The 21,332-nt window shown below is 40.0% G+C and overlaps 1 protein-coding gene across 7 annotated transcripts in view; it reads left to right on the forward strand.

Moving 5' to 3' along the window:
- Positions 1-6,144, forward strand: part of CCDC170 (coiled-coil domain containing 170) — a 67,180-nt gene extending 61,036 nt beyond the window's left edge. For 6 of the 7 annotated variants that reach the window (XM_005301398.4, XM_042848253.2, XM_024112526.3 and 3 more), the window contains one exon: positions 4,546-6,144. In XM_005301398.4, coding sequence (XP_005301455.2) covers positions 4,546-4,746 — 201 coding nt within the window. In that variant the 3' untranslated portion in view covers positions 4,747-6,144. Of the gene's footprint in view, positions 1-4,310; positions 4,407-4,545 lie in introns of all 7 variants that reach the window. The other variant, XR_006173992.2, reaches the window with a different exon arrangement.
- The last annotated feature ends 15,188 nt before the right edge of the window (positions 6,145-21,332 follow it).

Consider the following 21,332-nt stretch of genomic DNA (forward strand, 5'->3'; position numbering starts at 1 on the left):
AAAATAGTCTGAATAAAAATCAATGTCTCTTGTTCCGCACTTTTGCAAGGGGAGCAATGTTGCTCTTTGGTCAGCTTGTTATAATATATTTTGCTCTGCAGGGCAGTCAGCTCTCTTTTCACCTCTTTCTTGAACAAACAGATTTTCCTGTTTTCTTGCTACAATTCATTAGCAGGAAAGTTGATTTTCTTAAAGTGTTTATCTATTGACCTGAGACAAGATGGGTGAGGTAATATCTTTGATTGGACCAACTTCTGTAGGTGAGAGAGAAAAGCTTTTGAAGTTGGTCCAGGCAAAGATATTACCTCATCCACTTTGTCTGTCTAATATCCTGTGACTGACACAGCTACAGTTACACTGAATATCTATTGACTTGTTAGAGGCAAACGTCAAAGCTGCACTGCTGAAGATGGCATCCACAAAAGCAACAGGTTTAGACAAAGTCATGGCAGAGATGATCAAAGACTTGAGAGAGATTGGTGTATGCTGGCTCAGATGAGTCCTGCGCTCAGTTTAGAAAGAGAAGAAAATGCCAAGAGAATGGAGAACGTCCATACTGGTACTGATATACAAACAAAAGGTGAGATACATGACTGTTCAAAGTACCAAGGAATTAAGTTGTCCCACTGCATGAAACGGAGAGAATCATAGATAGCCGTGTTTGCCAAATAGTGGAACCTGTTTTAAGAAAGGCGTAATTTTGGTTTTAGAAAAGGAACAACAGATGGTATGTGCATTGCTAAACAAATGGTGGAAAAGAAGTTGGAGGGAAACATCGAGTACGCTTTGGCTTTCCTCGATTTGGAAAAAGCATTCAACATATCTAGGTGACTTCTGCTATGATTCTGTGGGATAACAGAGGATCTTGTCCAGATGGTGATGGGTTTGTATGATGGTTCCATGATAAGTATGGCCTCAAAATGAGTAAAAACAAAGACTGAAGTCATGTAGTTGACTTGCACAGAACCAAGACAGATAAATATTAACATTGAGGGCCAGTGCCTAAATTAGGTTTCTGGTTAAGTACCTTCATGATTTGTTAATACAAAAATAATATATATGGAGATATACCTATCTCATAGAATGGGAAGGGACCCCGAAAGGTCGTCAAGTCCAGCCCCCTGCCTTCACTAGCAGGACCAAGTACTGATTTTTGCCCCAGATCCCTAAATTGCCCCCTCAAGGATTGAACTTACAACCCTGGGTTTAGCAGGCCAATGCTCAAACCACTGAGCTATCCTTCCCCCTGTTAGCAGTAATGGAGAAATTTATAGAGAACTGCAAGCAAGTCTGCTGAGTGCAGGAGATGTCTAGAGCAAGATAAGTGGGAGTAATTTATGATAAACAGTTACCCAGGTTATTTAAGAGACAACTATACAAAACATGGTAAGTCTAACTTTTCTGTATGGATCACAGACATGGGTGACCAAAGAGAGGCACTTGAGAAGACTTAAAGCCATTGTAATGATATATTTGAGGGCAGTGAGGGGGTGACCTTTTGGGAACACATGTGGAATGATGTCATCAGGAGTGAGACCAAAGTGTGTGATATCAGAGAAGCTGTAAGGCGGAGGCTGAGACGATATAAGCATGTATGAAGTTTGCAGGGGAAGAATAAGAGGATGGCCAAGAAAATGATGGATATACTGTGTACAGAAGGGTGGAGTAGATATGAAGTATGTGAGACTCCAAATTCCTAAAATGTTTACAGTTCCTCAAATGTAGCCATTTATGCCAGTAACTTTCCTCCATGACAAGAAAGGAAATAATGAGATTTCCATATATCCTTTTATATGCATCTTCCACTGGCTGAAATCAAGCAGTGTATTAGTCTGAGGGTATGTTTATGCTATAATAAAACACTTACGCTGGCCCATGTCAGCAATTCTGTGGCTTGCATGGCAGCGTAGACATACCTTGAGAGTTTGTGGCTTCCCTTCATTCTGGCATTTAGCAATGCTAAACCATGCATACTCACATGTTCCTTAACTGGCTTATTACAGTGGAATTGCCTCCCAAAAAATGAAGGCAAGATTTGAAAAATAAAGGCTGTTATTTCAACTCAAGGAAAGGATGAAAAACAGATTTCAGCTACGATACAGAGAACAACAAACATGCACCAAGCTCAGTCTTGGTCAATATTGGTCATCTTGGACTGGAAGTGCTTTTGAGGCATCATATTTATCCCATGGGAGAAGAGAGTTTCCCATGTGGCTCTTGAGTGAATCCTCAAAGTTGGATGCAAGAGGAGCCTCTTCTAGTTTTATTCTACAGGAAGGAATTAATCTGATCAGGAACTTTGAGGATGTTAGTGGGGGAAGGAAAGAAGTAACATGAGGAGCTACTCTTGCTTTGATGCTCCCTGGCCAACTGGCTCGTGGATCCAAGAGCTAGAGGACTACATGGGCGCTCCAGATTTTTTTTTTTTTTTAAACATGTTTGAGGTCCTGGTTGACAAATGCCAGCTTAGCGGCCTGTTGGATCCAACCTTGAGTGAGCCCTTTAAAAAAATCCAGCTAATTCTCCACCATGCTGCTCCAGCATTCCACCGCAACTTCTGAGTTATAGCCTCCAGGCTTGGCTCTGAAGTCACTGGGAAGAGCACTTTGAAATACGAGGCCCCTCCAGTGCTGCATTGTTTAGTCTATTGTTATAACCTTTCTTTCACAGCTTTTGGACCTAATTTAGGGCAGATATTACCAGGCTGAATCCTTAAGATCCCTCAGTACTTTATGATGATTTGATTTATTTATTTTTCTGAACTTAGCTGTAAATCCTGAAGGTCTGTACTCGGTTTTCACTCGGTCTGTAGTCATGCAAGCTGTTGCTGACTGCAGTGAGACTTTGCCTGACTAAAGTCTTCAGGATCTGGCCTTTGCATTTGTTTTTTCTTAATTTGAATTTGGTTTAGGTATGCTATAATAACCTTAATGTTCTGGATTCCATTCGGGGGATTGGTAACCAGGGTATTTTGGGAGTGTATTTGTTTTTGTTTCTACTCTATTTTACAACTTAATTGTCAGTGAGTTAAGGGGGTTTAGATTGTTAGCTCTCCAGGGCCTGAGTATAGCTTACTCTGTGTTTGTACTCTTTCTAGCACAATGGGGCCTTGATCTTGGTTGGGACCTCTATGTACTGCTGGCAATATAAATAAATAAATAAACCATTTAGGAATTGTGGAGGAGAAGGCTTTCTCTCTCTTACTCTCTTTTAATTGTGTTGTGTTGTGGGGGGTTATCTCATTTGCCCATGATGACAGAAATTCATCTAGTATCCCAACAGCAAAACCATCTAGCTCACTATTCAAAGATAGATATGGGTGACGTAACAGGGTGTTCTGTCCCCTTTAAGAAATAGTGAGGATTGAGGCCAGCCAAGCCCTGACCCTTGACATGCCCCTTTAAGGTTCCAGAAGTTCTGGAGCAGATGAGGGCCTAGGAAATGGCAGAGGCAGATGCTTGGGGAAAGGAAGTGGTCTCAGGGTAAACTTTGGTGTCTGGGGAAAAACACAGATTATTATTTCCTTAAGGGTCTGGGACCATGACTTAGTAGTGTAGAGTGGAACTAGAATCCTCTCCTCTCCAATCAGGACAAGTTCTGGGAAGGAGGGCAGTATATACTCTGGGTCTTCCATCATAATGCAGAGATCTTAGCAGGAGAAGGATTGTTTACCTGCTGGCCTCTTCTGACACAGGAGAGAAAGGACAGGACAGGTGGGTTGACCTGTCCTGCAGGTGGTGGAGGATGATTTGAAGAATGTAAAAGCAGAGATGCCTGGGTGGAAAGGACAATATCATCAAGATGTTGTTTTGAGTTCTACTTTCTTTGAAATACTTTTGATGCCAGCGGCTGGAGCTGGATGAAGGTAATTTAAAAGGAACTAGCTGGGAGAGGCTGGTTGAGGGCTGCAGCCTGCCACGGGCAATATGGGGAAGTTAGAAGCTGCAAGTTTAGGCACATCTGCTAATGCTTCTCCTTCCCCTTAGTGCTAAACTAGCTTGGTTAGAAAATCTAATCAGGGAGAGAAGATGTCTGTATGTTGCCTCATAGCTTTTATTAAAGTGTGGTTCTAATCTGAAAAGTGACTACGTAGACCTGGGCCATTTTTACTCCTTAGATGTGTCACCTGTGTGCATGCAGTGTCATAGCTGCTGTTGTCCTAATTTTCCTGTTTTGACTGCCAACAGTATTGATGGTGACTTTTCATGTGCACACCTATCCACTTGGAATTGGACCAAAAAACCCCTGCCTTTAAACACAGGCTGCCCAACAGACTTTGTATGATGACTTTTTTCTGCTATTAAACCTAGAGGTGAAGATGCTATGTCCAGTCTCCAGTCACCCCAGCCGTTTAGTCCACCAAAATCTCTAATCATGCGGAAGAACAATGACAAACCTTTCAAGTTGTAAGGAACAATTACATAATTTTTGAATCCCTGATACAAGTACTACTTGTCTGTGTGTGTGTGTGTGTGTGTGTGTATGTAAATGTTTTTCCAGCCTTCCCCTTGTCTGAATGATTGATTTGTTTGTTTGCTCTTGCAGCTGGCAGAGTTCCGTGAGGTGGTCTCGCATATGTTGGGCCTTAGTGTTACCAGCCTTGCGCTCCCTGACTATGAAATCATCACACGTCTCGAGGGGTTGATCCATTCTCATCAGCACCATTTTGTTCCCTGTGTCTGCCTCAAAGATGTGGCAGTGAGGCAAGATGGACACTCGCAAAGCCACTTACAGCTTCTTCACTGAACAGTGCCTCTTTGAGAGACAGCCGGACAGAACTCAGCTGGCTCTTATGCTGATGTTCATTTTCAACACTGAGTCCTGAGGGGATTGTGGGTGATTTGAGCAAATATTCCTATAACCATCTCTCTCTCTAAATGTACATATGGAGTGAAATCATGGCCCCATTGAAGTCAAGAGGAGGTTAGCAATTGCCTTCAGTAGAGCTAGGATTTCACCCACTGTACCGGCAGTGAAACAAAATACAGAAAAGGATCCAACCTAAATTTTAATTTCGTGCACTCTAGACACAGAAGTATTTTTAATAAGCAATATTTTTAATACAGCTAATAGGTGTCTGTTTCCCTGTCCAGGAACAAACATATGTAATTCCTCCTACTGTTAATGACAGTTAACTGTACAATTTCACATAGGTTGATAAGAGGCCAGCCATATCACCCCCAATATAAAGCTTGTATGTAATCAAGCTTTAAACTATAAACTATAAACCTGCCTTTGCTGCATGGTTCATAGGACAGCCAGATTGTTGGGCAGATAAGAGAGGTAGCTATTCAGTTACATCCCCCAACCAACACATACTTTGCTCTCATCATTGTTAGCCCCTATGCGCCCACTGTAGTTGAGCTTTAGCAGCTTAATTGGGTGGTGGAAAGCCAGGGGATATGAAGTTAGGAAGCAGCATGCTCTCACCTCAGAGCAGTGTAAGTTGTGATGCAACACATGTAATTGCAACAAGTTCCCTTTTGCATAATTAACATACTGTAGAGGGGTTAGGTAGGAGCATGTGGATGGCACAAAACTAGCCAATATCCATGCAGTAGTATGGGAGCCCTGGAATGGCCAAGATCGACTCACAATTATGCAATGTTCTTTCTAATGGATCTTGACTGCTAGAAAAATCAAGGAGGGGAACAGACCCTCTGGCCTTTTAGTTTTTCCTTCAGCTAAGAATGATACAGTGGAATTGAGGTTGCCCAGCTTCTACTTTCAAAATCAGAGCTCCCCTTCTGTGCATTTTTATTCATGAAGGGGTTTTAGTTTGGATAAATTTGATTGTATTTGTATGCCATAAAAGCACCACATTTTTGGCATGAAGAACTCAATTCTTCCAGTAATCTTCCTTTACTACTCAGTTGCCAAAACAAAGGTCTAAAGTTATTTTCTATCTCTTCAATATTAATCTCTTCACACACTATCCTGTCATTTAAATATCACAGATATTTTTGAAGGGATCACATCTTACCTTTACTTCCTGAAAAGAAAATATGATGATGTCTTTTGTAGAGCAGCAGAAATCTTTTCTTAGCTGTTGTATTTGTCTGGCTGTTGCTTTTTAAGCAGTTCAAGTTGTAGCTCTACTTAATTAAAATTAATTAAAAATATTCTGATTCAATGCATCAAAAAGTTTAATGACAAGAAGAAACTTCATTTAAAAAAAGAAAGAAAAAAAGGATTAGGTCAACATATTGCTTCACTGTTGTCCAGAAATGGCTTTTAATTTGAAGAACTGATTTTTACTAGTGTCCCTTCAAAGTTTTATATAATTACATCATTTAAAAAAAAATTTTGAACTGTAAATCCTATTTAATTGAGCACACAGATGTTCTTTCATTTACATAATCTCTCTCCCATTTGTACATCTCACACATGTACAAAATAACACACAACAGGCACATGCCCTTGTAGTGAGAGAAATTCAAGCTTCCAGGAGAATGGGGCATCTCAACAGACATTACTCCAATCATTGAAATTATTAATCTATATTTTAAGGAAAATGAATTATGATCTTTATAGTATTTTTTTAGAAAAATGATTTTAGCACAGGATTAGGAGGGATTACATAAGTAATGCACAATTGGCTACATGCAATGTAGTTTTTTTTATTTTGCTTTTCTCTGAAACATCAGTTATTGGTTACTTTTGAATGAGGAATACCAAATTTGGCAGGCCAGTGGTATGATCAGGTATGGTGAATCATATGTTCCTATAATTATTTAGATTAACACTAATTTCCTTTCTTATTTTCTATTGTGAAATTGTTTGTTCACATGCAGGTAACAAATATTCACAAATAAAAAGGAAAAACCCTAATATTAACAAATATAAAATAAAACTTGAAATATAGGCACCTCTTTCATTGAAAATAACAGATTACAGGTTAACATTTTATTGGTCAAACTGAACTGCTCGGGGTGTGTAGGTAGGAAGAGGATGTACAGATATACTAATTCTCAGATGAGGTTGATGATAGTTTCAGCCTGTGCTTTTGTTTGTTCCATAATTACATAGGTGGACAAAGTCTTTGCCAGCTAGTCTAAAGCCCTGTCAACTGTTGTTTCTTACATAGACACTTTTAAAATACTGAAACATGCTTTATAAACCATAAATTAAACAAACTAAATAAGAAATTAGTGTCTGATCATACTAGGCGTTGAATGTACTCCCAGTAGGAGTTGAGTGCACTTGACAACTTTCAGAACTAGTCCCTCAAAACACCCCTAAGAGAGATGTATTTTTAGTTCTGTTTTACAGATGGGGAAACTGAGGCAGATAAATTAGATGACTTGCTAAAGGCCACAAAAGGATTCAGTATCTGTCAAGATTAGAGCATGGAAGTGCCTGGGGGCTCAAACCAAGAGACCAAGGGTGAAATTCTGGCCCCTTTGAAGTCAGTAGCAAAACCCCTGGTGACGTCAATGGAGGCAGGATTTCATCTCAAATCCAACGAAAGGTTTAGTCTAGTTTCTTGTGTTTTGAGCCCAAGACTAGCAGAATCAGGAACTTCTGCGTTCTAATTTCTCTCTGACTTTGTTGCCAAATAAGACACATCATGTACAATTTTTAAATTGTTCTAAATGCAGACATAGTACATCAGTGAATATATCCCTTATTCTAAATATTTGCTTTTCTTCTGGAAGAGTTACTGGCATCTTTGCTCATTTAGCTAAAGCAAATAAAAAAATAAATAAAGCAGTAGTTTGACATGAACAAAGTTCAGAGTGATTTTTTTAACCATGCAGTTTAATTAACCCCTGAACAAAGTTTAAGCTGACTTGTAATCTTCTATTGGGCTTTGTTTCATGTAAAGTTGAGAACTTCAGACTCATTATTTTTCACAAGGAAAACTGATTTAGTTAAAATTCTCTTTGAATCTTTCATTTTCAAATCAGGATGCAGCAACCTAAATCCAAATTAATTAAAACCTTCCCCAAAATATGTTTTAAGATTGAAAAGGCTTGGAATACCATGCGCTAACCATTACTCATATGAGTAGAGCATTGTTTTCACTGGCTTGCTTCTGTGAGTAAGAATTAAAGGAGTAAGAGTTTGCAGAATCAGCCACTATTTCTTTATAGGGATTACCCTTTCACTATAGTAGAGGATTATATTAGGTACAAAATATATATATATATATAAAATATTGAAATGCATTTGCTTATAATGTGCAAATTTTGCGCTCAATTACAGTGGTAAAACTGGAGTAATTCCACTGAAGGCAGTGGTGTTACTCAGATTTGCAGTGGTAAACAGAGCAGAATTTGGCTCCACTTGTTTACAACTTTCAAGGTAACCAGTGAAATTAAATAAATAAAGTGCCCATAACTCGTTGAATTTTAATCTTTCTGCTTATCTTTCTTTGAACAAATTGTCTCTTACAGTATTTGTACTGGATAAAATACAATATTGTATCATGTGTGCCACAAAATTTCTGATAAAGCATTGTTTTAAAAAAAGAAGGGATCTTGAGTTAATTTTTGTACTTGATAACAAACTTGTCACTACTATGTTTTGAAAACAGAGAAATTATGCAATAGGGCCTTGATTCAGCAAAGCACTTAAGCAAGCTGAAATGCTTTACTGAGTTTGAGCCTAGAAGATGAGATCCCCATGAATAAGTGCTCTACCTGGTGGAGATTTTTTTTTTTTTAAACTTTGAGAACATGAGCCATTGACATTTCTTCAAAAACAGGGGGACCAATGGTACTCACGTGAACTGGTCAGTTATTTTATAATTTTGAAGAAAAAACAAACAAGGGGACCCAAAGCTTATAAAATGTTGACAAAGAAAATCTTGAGTATACTTCCAGAAAGATAGAGAAGTTCTGGAGCAAAGCTACTGTAAATGCTGTTTTCTCCAAAACTCTGTGATAGTAAAATGTTTTCTGTGCTAGAAATGGTAGAATAGACTATCAAAGGAAGAGAGACTCCTTGAATAGGAGACAGTATCATGAAGTTAGAGAAAAAGATTATGTACTGGTAGGATTGGAACCCACAAAACCAAATGAAAGAACAGGTTTAGAAGCTGGATAACTGGCTTGGGAGGAGAGGGAGCTGTGACACTGAACCCCATATTCTTCACAATAATATTATTATGATATGATTATGACATAATTGTAATGCATTTTATGCAAGGTAAGTCATGTGAGGTGTCACTGGAAAAGTTATGATTTGCTGAATATGATTATCCTATTTGTGTGCATGTATCATTTTGTATCAGAAGTTATGAATATTGATTATGTAGCTGTATTTCAAATGTAGTTACACCTGGGTAACGCTCACTAGACGAGATGCTTTCAGTCTAAATAGCGGGTGGAGAAGGGCCTATTCTGGGCAATGGGCCATTAGGAAAAAAACAGTAGGCCTTCTGAGAAATTTATCTCCCACCTGAGAACACTACAGACAGCTGCCCCGTAATGGCTGCTATGACTCTACAAAGACATGTAATCAGACCACATGATGCTGGACTCCATCTTGAGATGTCAGTATTTTTCTACAGACTGGTCTGGGAACCAAGCTTTGAAACAAAGGGTTTCTGCCATATGCAAAAGCTATATAAGGCAGGGAGTGACATCATCTGGTGTTCTTCACGCCCCACCCAAGAAGACTCCTGGAAACACCTGAGGAACAAAGACTAAACTGGGGCAAGTGTTGGACCCAGGCTAAAGGGATTTTAGCCTATGAATGGAACACCTGGGGATTCCAAACTATAAACAAGTGCAGCTTGCCCTTAAGAATCTGTAGCCTGCTTGTATCATCTCTTAGAGTGAGAATCTGCCAATTCATATCCAATCTATTTAGTATATTAAGCTTGGTTTGCTTTTTTTGTTTATTTGCTAGGTAATCTGCTTTGATCGGTTTTCTATCACTTATAGTCACTTAAAATCTATCTTTTGTAGTTAATGAGCTTGTTTTTGCTTTATTGAAACCAGTGAAGTGTATGGGCAAAAGCCAGTGCATATTCCTCTCCACATTGAGGGAGGGGGCGAATTTTACGAGCCTGCGCTGTACAGTTCCCTGTGCAGCGCAAGATGGTATAATTTTGGGTTTATACTCTAGTGGGGGGGTGGGAGTCTGGAAAGCTAGGAAATTGTCAGCTGTCTGCTGCATGTATTTGAGTGGCTTGGGTGCAGCTGCTCTCGCAGGTAGCTCACTTTGGATGTGTGGCACCATCTGCTGTCGTGTTGGATGATAACAGGGCCTGGGTCCCCAAGCAGTGTGAGCAGGGCCAACCCAACTGAGTGGTTAGAGGAGGCCCAGCGGTTCCCACAGCTGCCAGACCACCCCAGGGATGACAGCCCCTCACAGGAGGGATGGAAGAATTGGGGGTTAACAGAAAGGACTGGTAAGGTTGCTCATTCTTAATAATTTTCAAGCAGCAGTTTTCAATTTCTTTTGGTTCTCTTGCCACAAGAAGTGATAATCCTGCATAGATTAAATTGTCTGAAATTTTTTTGGCAGGAGAGGGTTGATCTTAGATGGTTCCACACATATAAATATTGTTCAGCAGTAGCCTTGAAATTACATAAAATGAAAGGACAATAAAACAAAAAAATCCAACTTGCCTGACAAAACTGTCAGATTTCTCTGGCAGCTTTAAAGGTCAGCTGATGACTCATGGAAACAATGAAGAACATTCCTTTTATAAATTGATGAAAAAAATCAGATGATATATTTTCTGTGGGTTTTTCTTCTTCTTCTGGAAAGCAATACATCATATATGAAAACAAGATACTTTTCTTTCCTAGGAGTTCATAGGCTTCCGTGGCTTATGTAATAAAATTACATTTGTCAACATGATCTCCACAACAGCTGTGATATCACAGACTTCACAATTGGTGCCCTTATTGGTAGACTAAATAAAGTAATTATGGAGTGAATTGGCAAAGAGACTGAAGCATTCTCTCAGCCTTCCCCATCATTCCTCCAATAGGTAATAAGGCACAGTAATAGGGCAGTGGAGGTAAGCTTGTATTGCTGCCTCTCATGCTTACCTATTCAATGGCTCCCAATAGGATTCATTCTGTAAGTCAGTAGGGCACCTTTCTGGCCTCTTGAACTGTTTCTCACCTAGGCAAACTTCACGGTAGTCCATCACATTCTCAGGTTCCCAAATGTCGTTTAGGCCTGTAAGGTGCCGAATGTTTCTGGGGTGGTACTGTGCACCTGTAACTCCCATTGCACTCACTGCCAGAGGCAGGTGCTCAGAACATCAGAGGTTTGAGCCTTGATTATGTTCTGTGGGAGTTTGGCATGCACAGAACTTACAGGATCAGGTCCTGCATCCTACAGACCTTCTTGTTATTGCTAATATATATTATAGCTCTAACTATAGAAACAGATCCTATGTGCATCTTATTTAAGTATTGTTACCACAGTTTTCAGTTACGTCTAGAAGAAGTCTGGTCTATTACTAAAGAGTACAAAATTGAAAAAACCTGAAAAGTAATCTGTCCATATATCACTTTTTGTCTGAAGCTAGATTGCTGATTACTTTTGTGTTATGGATGTGAGGTATATACATTGAAACTGTGGTCATACTTGGTACCATAACTACCATGTTATCATTGCTTATGCTTGGGACAGGAGTGAAAAGAAAAACAACTGAAAGTATTGTTACATTTCAGTCTAAAAGTAAGAAGATTAACTTTCTGAGCTTCATTACTGTACTCTAAGGAGAGACAATATGGGTCAGGTAATATCTTTTATAAGACCTAAAGATGAGCTCTGTGTAAGCACCAAAGCTTGTCTCTCTCACCAACAGAAGTTGGTCCAATAAAAGAAATTACCTCACCCACCTTGTCTCTCTAATATCCTGGGACTGACATGGTTACAACAACACTGCATACATGTACTCTGAGTTATTTAAATAATTAATCAGTTTGTAAGTGATTGCTATTTAAATTAAACAAGGTTCTGCTCATTATTATGCATTATTAGAAATAATTAACAGATTACATTTAGGAATAATATAATTCATCTCAAAAGATCTGAAAGTGCTTTACAAATGTAAACCCTTAGACGGTTTTATATCTCATGGGGGGAGCTGTTCAAGTTTACTGCCAGTAGTCATAGGAAGTGGTAGGTTTAGATTTTATGTCACTGTTTACTTTGGGTAACATATTTCTGTGTTTTAAAAATAGTTAACCAAAGTACTGAGCTGCTACAATGATAAACACTAGAGAAATCAATGAACAAGTGAATAAGAAACACACTGTCAATCTCTGGGTAATATGTGGCATTTAGCATCATTCAACTCCCCTGTACACAGGAAACGAAGCATACTTTATTAGTTGAAACTTCAATTGAATAGTGTATCAAGTGAAATTGAATGTAGGTAGACAGAATGTAATTACTTTGGTTGGTGTTTTGCAAGTTACATGAGACTTAGCATTGATTCAGAGTGTCATATACTGAATCATCAGTATTATTTCATGTGGGGACTGTGTTTCCATTAGAAGACTGCTGTTTTGAGTAGCATCCAGCAGTGTTTCTGAGGTCTGAGGGAATCAAAGCAAAGATGTTTCCAGTTTATTATTGTTACTGATTTTTGCAATACTAACGTTGTATCAGTTTTTTAAAGCTTCTTGTTTCAGTGGCCATTTTGATTTACAATTTTTTTGTAAAGAAGCTGTTAAAATAATTTCATACATAATCTGGACAAGAATCTCTGTACAAAATCATCCTGCTGTCCCCATATAACTAAGCATGATGTTCTCTCTTCTGATTATAATATTATGTAGTAACTATCAAACACCAATTTAAACACACATGTAAAATGGGTAAAAAGACACTTTAAAGCATCTTTAGTCCTATCCAGGTTGTATTCTCACACACACACTCACTCACTCTCTCTCTCTCTCTCTCTCTCTCTCTCTATATATATATATATATAGAGAGAGAGAGAGAATTTTAAATGGAGGAAGGCAATATATCATGCAACTTTTTTCAATTATTAATGCTTGTGTTTTCATTATATGTTTAACAATTTTAACAAAATCTATTTGTTTGGACAGTAATTCTTTAACCTGATCAGTGGACTTCAGAAAAAGGAGCCAGATATTCAGGTAACTTTCCTCTTGGTAACATTTATCATATGTTAGTTAGCCTTAGCTAACGGTGATCCTCTAGAAGAAGGTTGCACACAGCTTGACCTTGCTGAGAAGTACTGCACTGTGACTTCCTCTGGAGCTCATCAATGCTTTTCTTAACACTGAAGAGAGAATGGTCATTTTGAGTTTGATCTTGTACATACATGGTAAAGCTCCCATTGACTTCAAAGGGGCCGGATCAGGCACTTTCTCCCTGTGAAGCAATTGCAGAACCTACTAGCAACGGTGAGCTCAAAACTGAAATTCATACCTCTTAGATCTAAACTGAGTTGGAATCGGAGACCAGACCCAAAGAATTTTAAACTGCAGACAAAGACTATAGAAGGTAAAAGATAAAATATAAAGGGATCAAAACACCAGGAACAGTATTTATAAACTTGGTGCATGCTCTGTGTTTTGTTACCGTAGACAGAAGGGTTATGTGACCATGTAAATAAATCGCTGTGGCTTGCCAAAATTGGCTCAGGGATCCTAATGAACCTAATTAACTTTGTCCAAATGAAATATTTGGTTAATAGATTTTATTTTTGTAGTTTGTTAAACCTGAAAGATCAGAAGAGTTGCAATGTTGGCTACCAGCAGCATTTTTTATCTTCCAGGTATGACATGGAAATATAGTCTCTAATTTTTAAAGGAAGTAAGGGGTTTTATTTTGTTTTTTAATCTATGTATTGTATATATGCATAGTTTCTCTGACTCTATTCTATAATTGTGAACAGGGGCCGCTAACAGGGAGTTTCGAGAGGGAGTTTGGAAGGGGAGTGGGAAGGGGGCAAGGTACACTTGCCATTCTTTAAAACCTTTAAACAAAACTATAATCAAAACTTCTTGATTTAAACAAAAACCCTATCATGAACCTAGGTAGCTGTAGGAGAGAATGCAGGCAGAAGCCCAGCAGCAGAGTGGGGATTATCCTGTTTATGGTGCTCAGTGTACCATGTATGATTACCTGCCCTGTGGGCGGATGGCATATGTGTGCATTCGGTGCAAAGAGCTCCTGGCCCTCAGAGACAGCATATGGGCTTTGGAGGCCAGGGTGGCGGAACTGGAGGAGCTAAGGGAGGCAGAGAGGTATGTTGTTGAGGCTTTCCGGGACACTGTACATTTGTCCAATCTCCAGTCAGACAGCCCCTGCACTGTTAAGGAGGATGGAAGGTTCAGTGAAGGAGAACAGTCAACGGGAGCAGAGGGAAACCTTCCCATAATTGAGACCCTCCTTCTTGATGATGTTTGGGTATCCTCTCGCACTGAGATTACCTCTCCGGGGGAGACAACTCCAGTCATTAGGAAAAGGCAGATGTTTGTAATGGGAGATTCGAGCATTAGAAACATAGATAGCTGGGTTTGCAATGACCAGGAGAACCATATGGTGACTTGCCTGCCTGGTGCGAAGATTGCAGATCTCTTGAGGCATCTAGATAGACATATGTGTAGTGCTGGGGAGGAGCTGGTGGTTGTGGTACATGTAGGTACCAATGACATAGGGAAGGGTGGGAGAGACTTCCTGGAGGCCAAATTTAGGCTGCTAGGAAAGAGACTGAAATCCAGGACCTCTATGGTAGCATTCTCAGAAATGCTTCCAGTTCCACACGCAGGGCCAGATAGGCAGGCAGAGTTCAGAGTCTCAATGTGTGGATGAGACTATGGTGTAGAGAAAAGGGGTATAAATTTATTAGGAACTGGGGAAAATTTTGCAATAGGGGGAGCCTATACAGGAAGGATGGGTTCCACCTAAACCAAAGTGGATCCAGACTGCTGGCACTTAACATTAAAAGGGTTGCAAAGCAGTTTTTAAACTAAGAGATGGGGGAAAGCCGATTGCTGCAGAGGAACACATGGATTGGACAGAGACTACTCTTAGAGGAGAGCATATTGATAGAGATTCTCTAGGTTTTAGTCAGGAGCAAAGGATGGAAGAGGATAAAGTATCGGCCAGACCAGATGAGAAACATTCACATAAAAATAATCTGACACATCAGAAAAGGGCAGAAAAATAAACAGTGACAAGTTTTTAAAGTGCTTGTACACAAATGCTAGAAGTCTAAATAATAAGATGGGTGAACTAGAGTGCCTCGTGTTAAAGGAGGATATTGATATAATAGGCATCACAGAAACCTGGTGGAGTGGGGACAATCAATGGGACACAATCATTCTGGGGTACAAAATATATCGGAAGGACAGAACAGGTTGTGCTGGGGCGGGGGGGGGGGAGTGGGGAGAGGGAGGTGCGGAGGGAAGTGGCAGTATATGTGAAAGAAAATGTAGAATCAAATGAAGTACAAATCTTAAATGAATCCACATGTTCCATAGAATCTCTATGGATAGTAATTCCATGCTCTAATAAGAATATAACAGTAGGGATCTATTATGACCACCCTGACCAGGACAGTGATAGTGACGATGAAATGATAAGGGAGATTAGAGAGGCTATCAAAATAAAGAATTCAATAATAGTGGGGGGATTTCAGTTATCCCCACATTGACTGGGTACATGTCACCTCAGGACAAAATGCAGACACAAAATTTCTCGATACTTTAAATGACTGCTTCTTGGAGCAGCTGGTACAGGAATCCACAAGGGGAGAGGCAATTCTCGATTTAGTCCTGAGTGGAGCGCAGGATCTGGTCCAAGAGGTAACTATAACAGGATTCCTTGGAAACAGTGACCATAATATAATAACATTTAATATTCCTGTGGTGGGAAGAACACCTCAACAGCCCAACACTGTAGCATTTAATTTCAGAAAGGAGCACTATGCAAAAATGAGGCGGTTAGTTAAACAGAGATTAAAAGGTACAGTGACTAGAGTGAAATCCCTGCAAGCTGCATGGACACTTTTCAAAGACACCATAATAGAGGCCCAATTTAAATGTATACCCCAAATTAAAAAACACAGTAAAGGAACTAAAAAAGAGCCACTGTGGCTTAACAACCATGTAAAAGAAGCAGAGAGAGATAAAAAGGCATCTTTTAAAAAGTGGAAGTCAAATCCTAGTGAGGTAAATAGAAAGGAGCATAAACACTGCCAAATTATGTGTAAAATTGTAATAAGAAAAGCCAAAAAGGAGTTTGACGAACAGCTAGCCAAAAACTCAAAAGGTAATAACAAAATGTTTTTAAATACATCAGAAGCAGGAAGCCCGCTAAACAACCAGTGGAGCCCCTGGACGATCGAGATACAAAAGGAGCACTTGAAGATGATAAAGTCATTGCGGAGAAACCTAAATGAATTCTTTGCTTCAGTCTTCACGGCTGAGGATGTTCGGGAGATTCCCAAACCTGAGACGTCCTTTGTAGGTGACAAATCTGAGGAATTGTCACAGATTAAAGTGTCACTAGAGGAGGTTTTGGAATTAATTGATCAACTTAACAGTAACGAGTCACCGGGACCAGATGGCATTCACCCAAGAGTTCTGAAAGAACTCAAATGTGAAATTGTGGAACTATCAACTATGGTTTGTAAATCAGCTTTAAATCTGCCTTTAAATTGGCTTCTGTACCCAATGACTGGAAGATAGCTAACATAACGCCAATATTTAAAAAGGGCTTTAGAGATGATCCTGGCAATTACAGACCAGTAAGTCTAATGTCAGTACCAGGCAAATTAGTTGAAACAATAGTAAAGAATAAAATTGTCAGACACATAGAAGAACATAAATTGTTGGGCAAAAGTCCGCATGGTTTCTGTAAAGGGAAATCATGTCTTACTAATCTATTAGTCTATTAATCTTTGAAGGGGTCAACAAACATGTGGACAAGGGGGATCCAGTGGACATAGTGTACTTAGATTTCCAGAAAGCCTTTGACAAGTTTCCTCACCAAAGGCTCTTATGTAAATTAAGTTGTCATGGGATAAGAGGGAAGATCCTTTCATGGATTGAGAACTGGTTAAAAGACAGGGAACAAAGGCTAGGAATAAATGGTAAATTTTCAGAATGGAGGGGGGTAACAAATGGTGTTCCCCAAGAGTTAGTCCAAGGACCAATCCTATTCAACTTATTCATAAATGATCTGGAGAAAGGGGTAAACAGTGAGGTGGCAAAGTTTGCAGATGATACTAAACTGCTCAAGATAGTTAAGACCAAAGCAGACTGTGACGAACTTCCAAAAGATCTCACAAAACTAAGTGATTGGGCAACAAAATGGCAAATGAAATTTAATGTGGATAAATGTAAAGTAAAGCAAGGGATGGTACTTGGTCCTGCTGCGAAGGCAGGGGACTGGACTCAACCTTTCAAGATCCCTTCCAGCTCTATGAGATAGGTATATCTTCATAATGCACATTGGAAAAAATAGCCCCAACTGTACATACAGTATGATGGGGGCTAATTTAGCTACAACTAATCAGGAAAGAGCCATCATGGATAGTTCTCTGAAGACGTCCATGCAGTGTGCAGCAGCAGTCAAAAAAGCAAACGGGATGTTAGGAATCATTAAAAAAGGGATAGAGAATAAGACTGAGAGTATCTTATTGCCCTTATATAAATCCATGGTACACCCACATCTTGAATACTGCATTCAGATGTGGTCTCGTCATCTCAAAAAAGTTATACTGGCATTAGAAAAGGTTCAGAGAAGGGCAACTAAAATGATTAGGGGTTTGGAACAGGTCCCATATGAGGAGAGATTAAAGAGGCTAGGACTTTTCAGAAAAGAGGAGGCTAAGGGGGGATATGATAGAAGTATATAAAATCATGAGTGGTGTGGAGAAAGTGAATAAGGAAAAGTTATTTACTTGCTCCCATAATATAAGAACTAGGGGCGACCAAATGAAATTAATGGGCAGCAGGTTTAAAACAAATAAAAGGAAGTTCTTCTTCACACAGCGCACAGTCAACCTGTGGAACTTCTTGCCTGAGGAGGTTGTGAAGGCTAGGACTATAACGGGGTTTAAAAGAGAACTAGATAAATTCATGGAGGTTAAGGCCATTAATGGCTATTAGCCAGGATGGATAAGGAATGGTGTTCCGAGCCTCTGTTTGTCAGAGGGTGGAGATGGATGGCAGGAGAGAGATCACTTGATCATTGCCTGTTAGGTTCACTCCCTCTGGGACACCTGGCACTGGTCACTGTCGGTAGACAGGATATTGGGCTGGATGGACCTTTGGTCTGACCCAGTATGGCCATTCTTATGTTATGTTCTTATACACTAAGGAATTTCAAGAGATGTTTATAGCAGAAAACAAGATTTAATTATTCACAGGTGACCAGATTCCTTCAAACTAGCTAAATACAGCATAAATAATATTGCCAATTAATTAAATAGTTACTATTTGTACAGCTCTTCTGAAAAAGGAAAATTCCATGAACGTTAAGTATTGTTACACTACATTATCCATGCCAACATTTAAGGAAAGAGATTCTTCCTCTTCCCGCACTCCAAATACTGTAGATTTGTCATATGTTTGGTAATAAATGTATGGCATTGATCAACACTTGTGATAATTTATCAGATTATACAGAATCTGATTTTATCAGACTATTCCACATGTGACAGACCCAGACCAGTGGGGTACAGGAGTCTGGTAGAGGGCAAATATACTGGTCACTGGATGAGTAGTTTTCTGTTCCCTGAGTGACCAGAGCAGGGGCTGCACTAGAGTAATCAGGAACCTGCTAGAACCAGTTAAGACAGGCAGGCTAATTAGGACACCTGGAGCCAATTAAGAAGAAGCTGCTAGAATCAATTAAGGCAGGCTAATCAGGGCACCGGGGTTTTAAAAGGATCTCACTTCAGTTTCTGATGCGAGTGTGAGGAGCTGGGAGCAAGAGGCACAAGGAGCTGAGAGTGAGAGGGTGTGCTGCTGGAGGACTGAGGAGCACAAGCCTTATCAGACACCAGGAGGAAGGTCCTGTGGTGAGAATAAGGAAGGTGTTTGGAGGAGGCCATGGGGAAGTAGCCCAGGGAGTTGTAGCTGTCATGTAGCTGTTACAGGAGGCACTATAGACAGCTGCAGTCCACAGGGCCCTGGGCTAGAACCCGGAGTAGAGGGCGGGCCCTGGTTCCCCCCAAACCTCCCAATTGACCTGGACTGTGGGTTCTTCCAGAGGGGAAGGTCTCTGGGCTGTTCCCCAACCCACATGGTGAATCTCTGAGGCAAGAAAATCTGCCAATAAGCGCAGGACCCACCAAGATAGAGGAGGAACTTTGTCACACACATTAATTTTACATATTGTCACACACTGTATTCTGCTACATGGTTATGTAGTGCACATCATGAAACCTTGCAAATATATTTACAAGCGATTATTTTCCAGAGGAGGAAACAACCTCCTATGCTGGAGGAAAATGTAACTCTGAATGTGGACCAAGGCCCAAATTCAGCGCAGTGCTTAAATTCATACTTCAGTACTTTGGTGAATCAGGGTCCGAATCTTGAAGATTGCACTCTCTCTGTAAAATAGAGATAATACCCACTCACGTTTGTAAGGCACTTTGATATCTACAGTTGAAAGTGCTAAGTATTATAATTAGTATTTGTTGTTATTCACACAAAACTCCCATTGACTTCATTTGGTATTTTTCCTGTATAAAGACTAGAGGATATGGCTTTATGCTATTTCCTTTGGTATGCATATCACTGACAGCAAAATAGCAGAGGCATTTATCTCTAGGATAGATTAGAATTTTATTTTTGTTTCGAGTACTCTCAAAGATTGAAATTTTTGCTTAAAGATAATCAGAGTTTGAATTGTGCTGCAAAGTCTATTGCAGCACAATGGTTACTCACTGTTGGCAAAAATGGTCTATTTTGGAGAAATAAAATTATCTTTATTATTATTATTATTATTATATGCAGACATCAGAGCTTAATGTCCAGGTTCTGTAAGCAGAGGATGGCCTCTGCATCAACGGAGGCTAGGCATTGTAAAAACGCTTTCCAGGTGTCAACTTGGGCACTTTGCCACCACTTCAGTTATTGTCTGCAATGCTACCCCACAGTCACAGTGTGGAGAGGAAACCAGGCCAAACTGCCGCATAGTTGTGGCAACTCGATGCAAGCCATAAAGTAGCTGTGAGCCCAGTCCTGGGTCTACGATCAAGTGGAGAAGAAGGCAGGTGCAGAGATGAATTCCTGAATTGACTTTGTGCATAGACTCTTTCCCACCATTGCTTCCGCTCTATAAGAATGTAGTTTTCAGCTCCCTGGTTATGCTGATCATCCGTGCATGGTAAAGGGCCAGCAGCACTCTTGTCCAGGACTGCATGAGGAAAGGGGTGTCAAGAGATCAACTGTGGTGTCATACTCCAGTCCACAGGAGTGGGATTCCTCCCCTGAACATGAGCAGACCTTCAAATTGGTGCTGCCTGTTGTTTCCTGTTTGAAAGTGGAGCATCAGTCAACTGGGGATGTAATAGGTTGGTCTCATCTGTGTCAGCTCTCCAGGCATTAACAGTAATGGCATCTCATCGAAGGTCTGGCAGAGCTACATGTGCAAACTGGAGGGTGGCGTATAATTCAAACAGCCACTAATGATACGAGTTCAACTCTATATTGATGAGCTGAGTGTGGCAGCTGTACCCTCAGAATGCAGAGCATTCAGCTAGAGCAACCATTGGGTTTCTTGCAACAGTCACAAGGTTTGAAGACCAGGGCTTGTCCTGTCCCTAGGCTAAGTTCTGTTCAGGACTAAACAACTATCACTAACTCTACACTAAGGGAACTATAAAACTATCTAAGTTTTTAACAACTATATACAAAAGTTCACAACTAGGCACAGTTGAGAGGAGTAAGCGAGCCAAGGAAAGGAGACGCTCCAGCACCATCACTGGCGGTAAGAAGGAACTGAGGGTGAGGGGAGCTGGCAGCACCCCTTATACTGGTGTATAAGCATGCTACTCCAGAGCGCGCCGGAGCCAGTCCCCTACGGATACCACTAAGGGAAAAACTTCCAGCACTGGTGCATGGGGCGAGCACATACACCTACAGTGGAATGGACATGAGCAACACATCTTGAAGAACAACAGTTACGAAAAGGTAACTGTCTTCTTATGTATAGTGGATTATTTTGTATATAGGTCATTTAAACATCTTTCCAAATACAAAGATAATTTTCCATTGAAGCTTTATTATTGGTTTTATTGCTTCATAATAAAAACCATTCACACTACACTGATTATGGGTTATCATTGCAATCAACACAGACAAGCCTTTAAATAGAGCTGAAATAATTCGTGTTTTACGATCCACATGCAATAC

This window comes from Chrysemys picta, chromosome 3 (genome assembly GCF_011386835.1).
Source record: "Chrysemys picta bellii isolate R12L10 chromosome 3, ASM1138683v2, whole genome shotgun sequence".
Classification (NCBI taxonomy): Eukaryota; Metazoa; Chordata; order Testudines; family Emydidae; genus Chrysemys; species Chrysemys picta.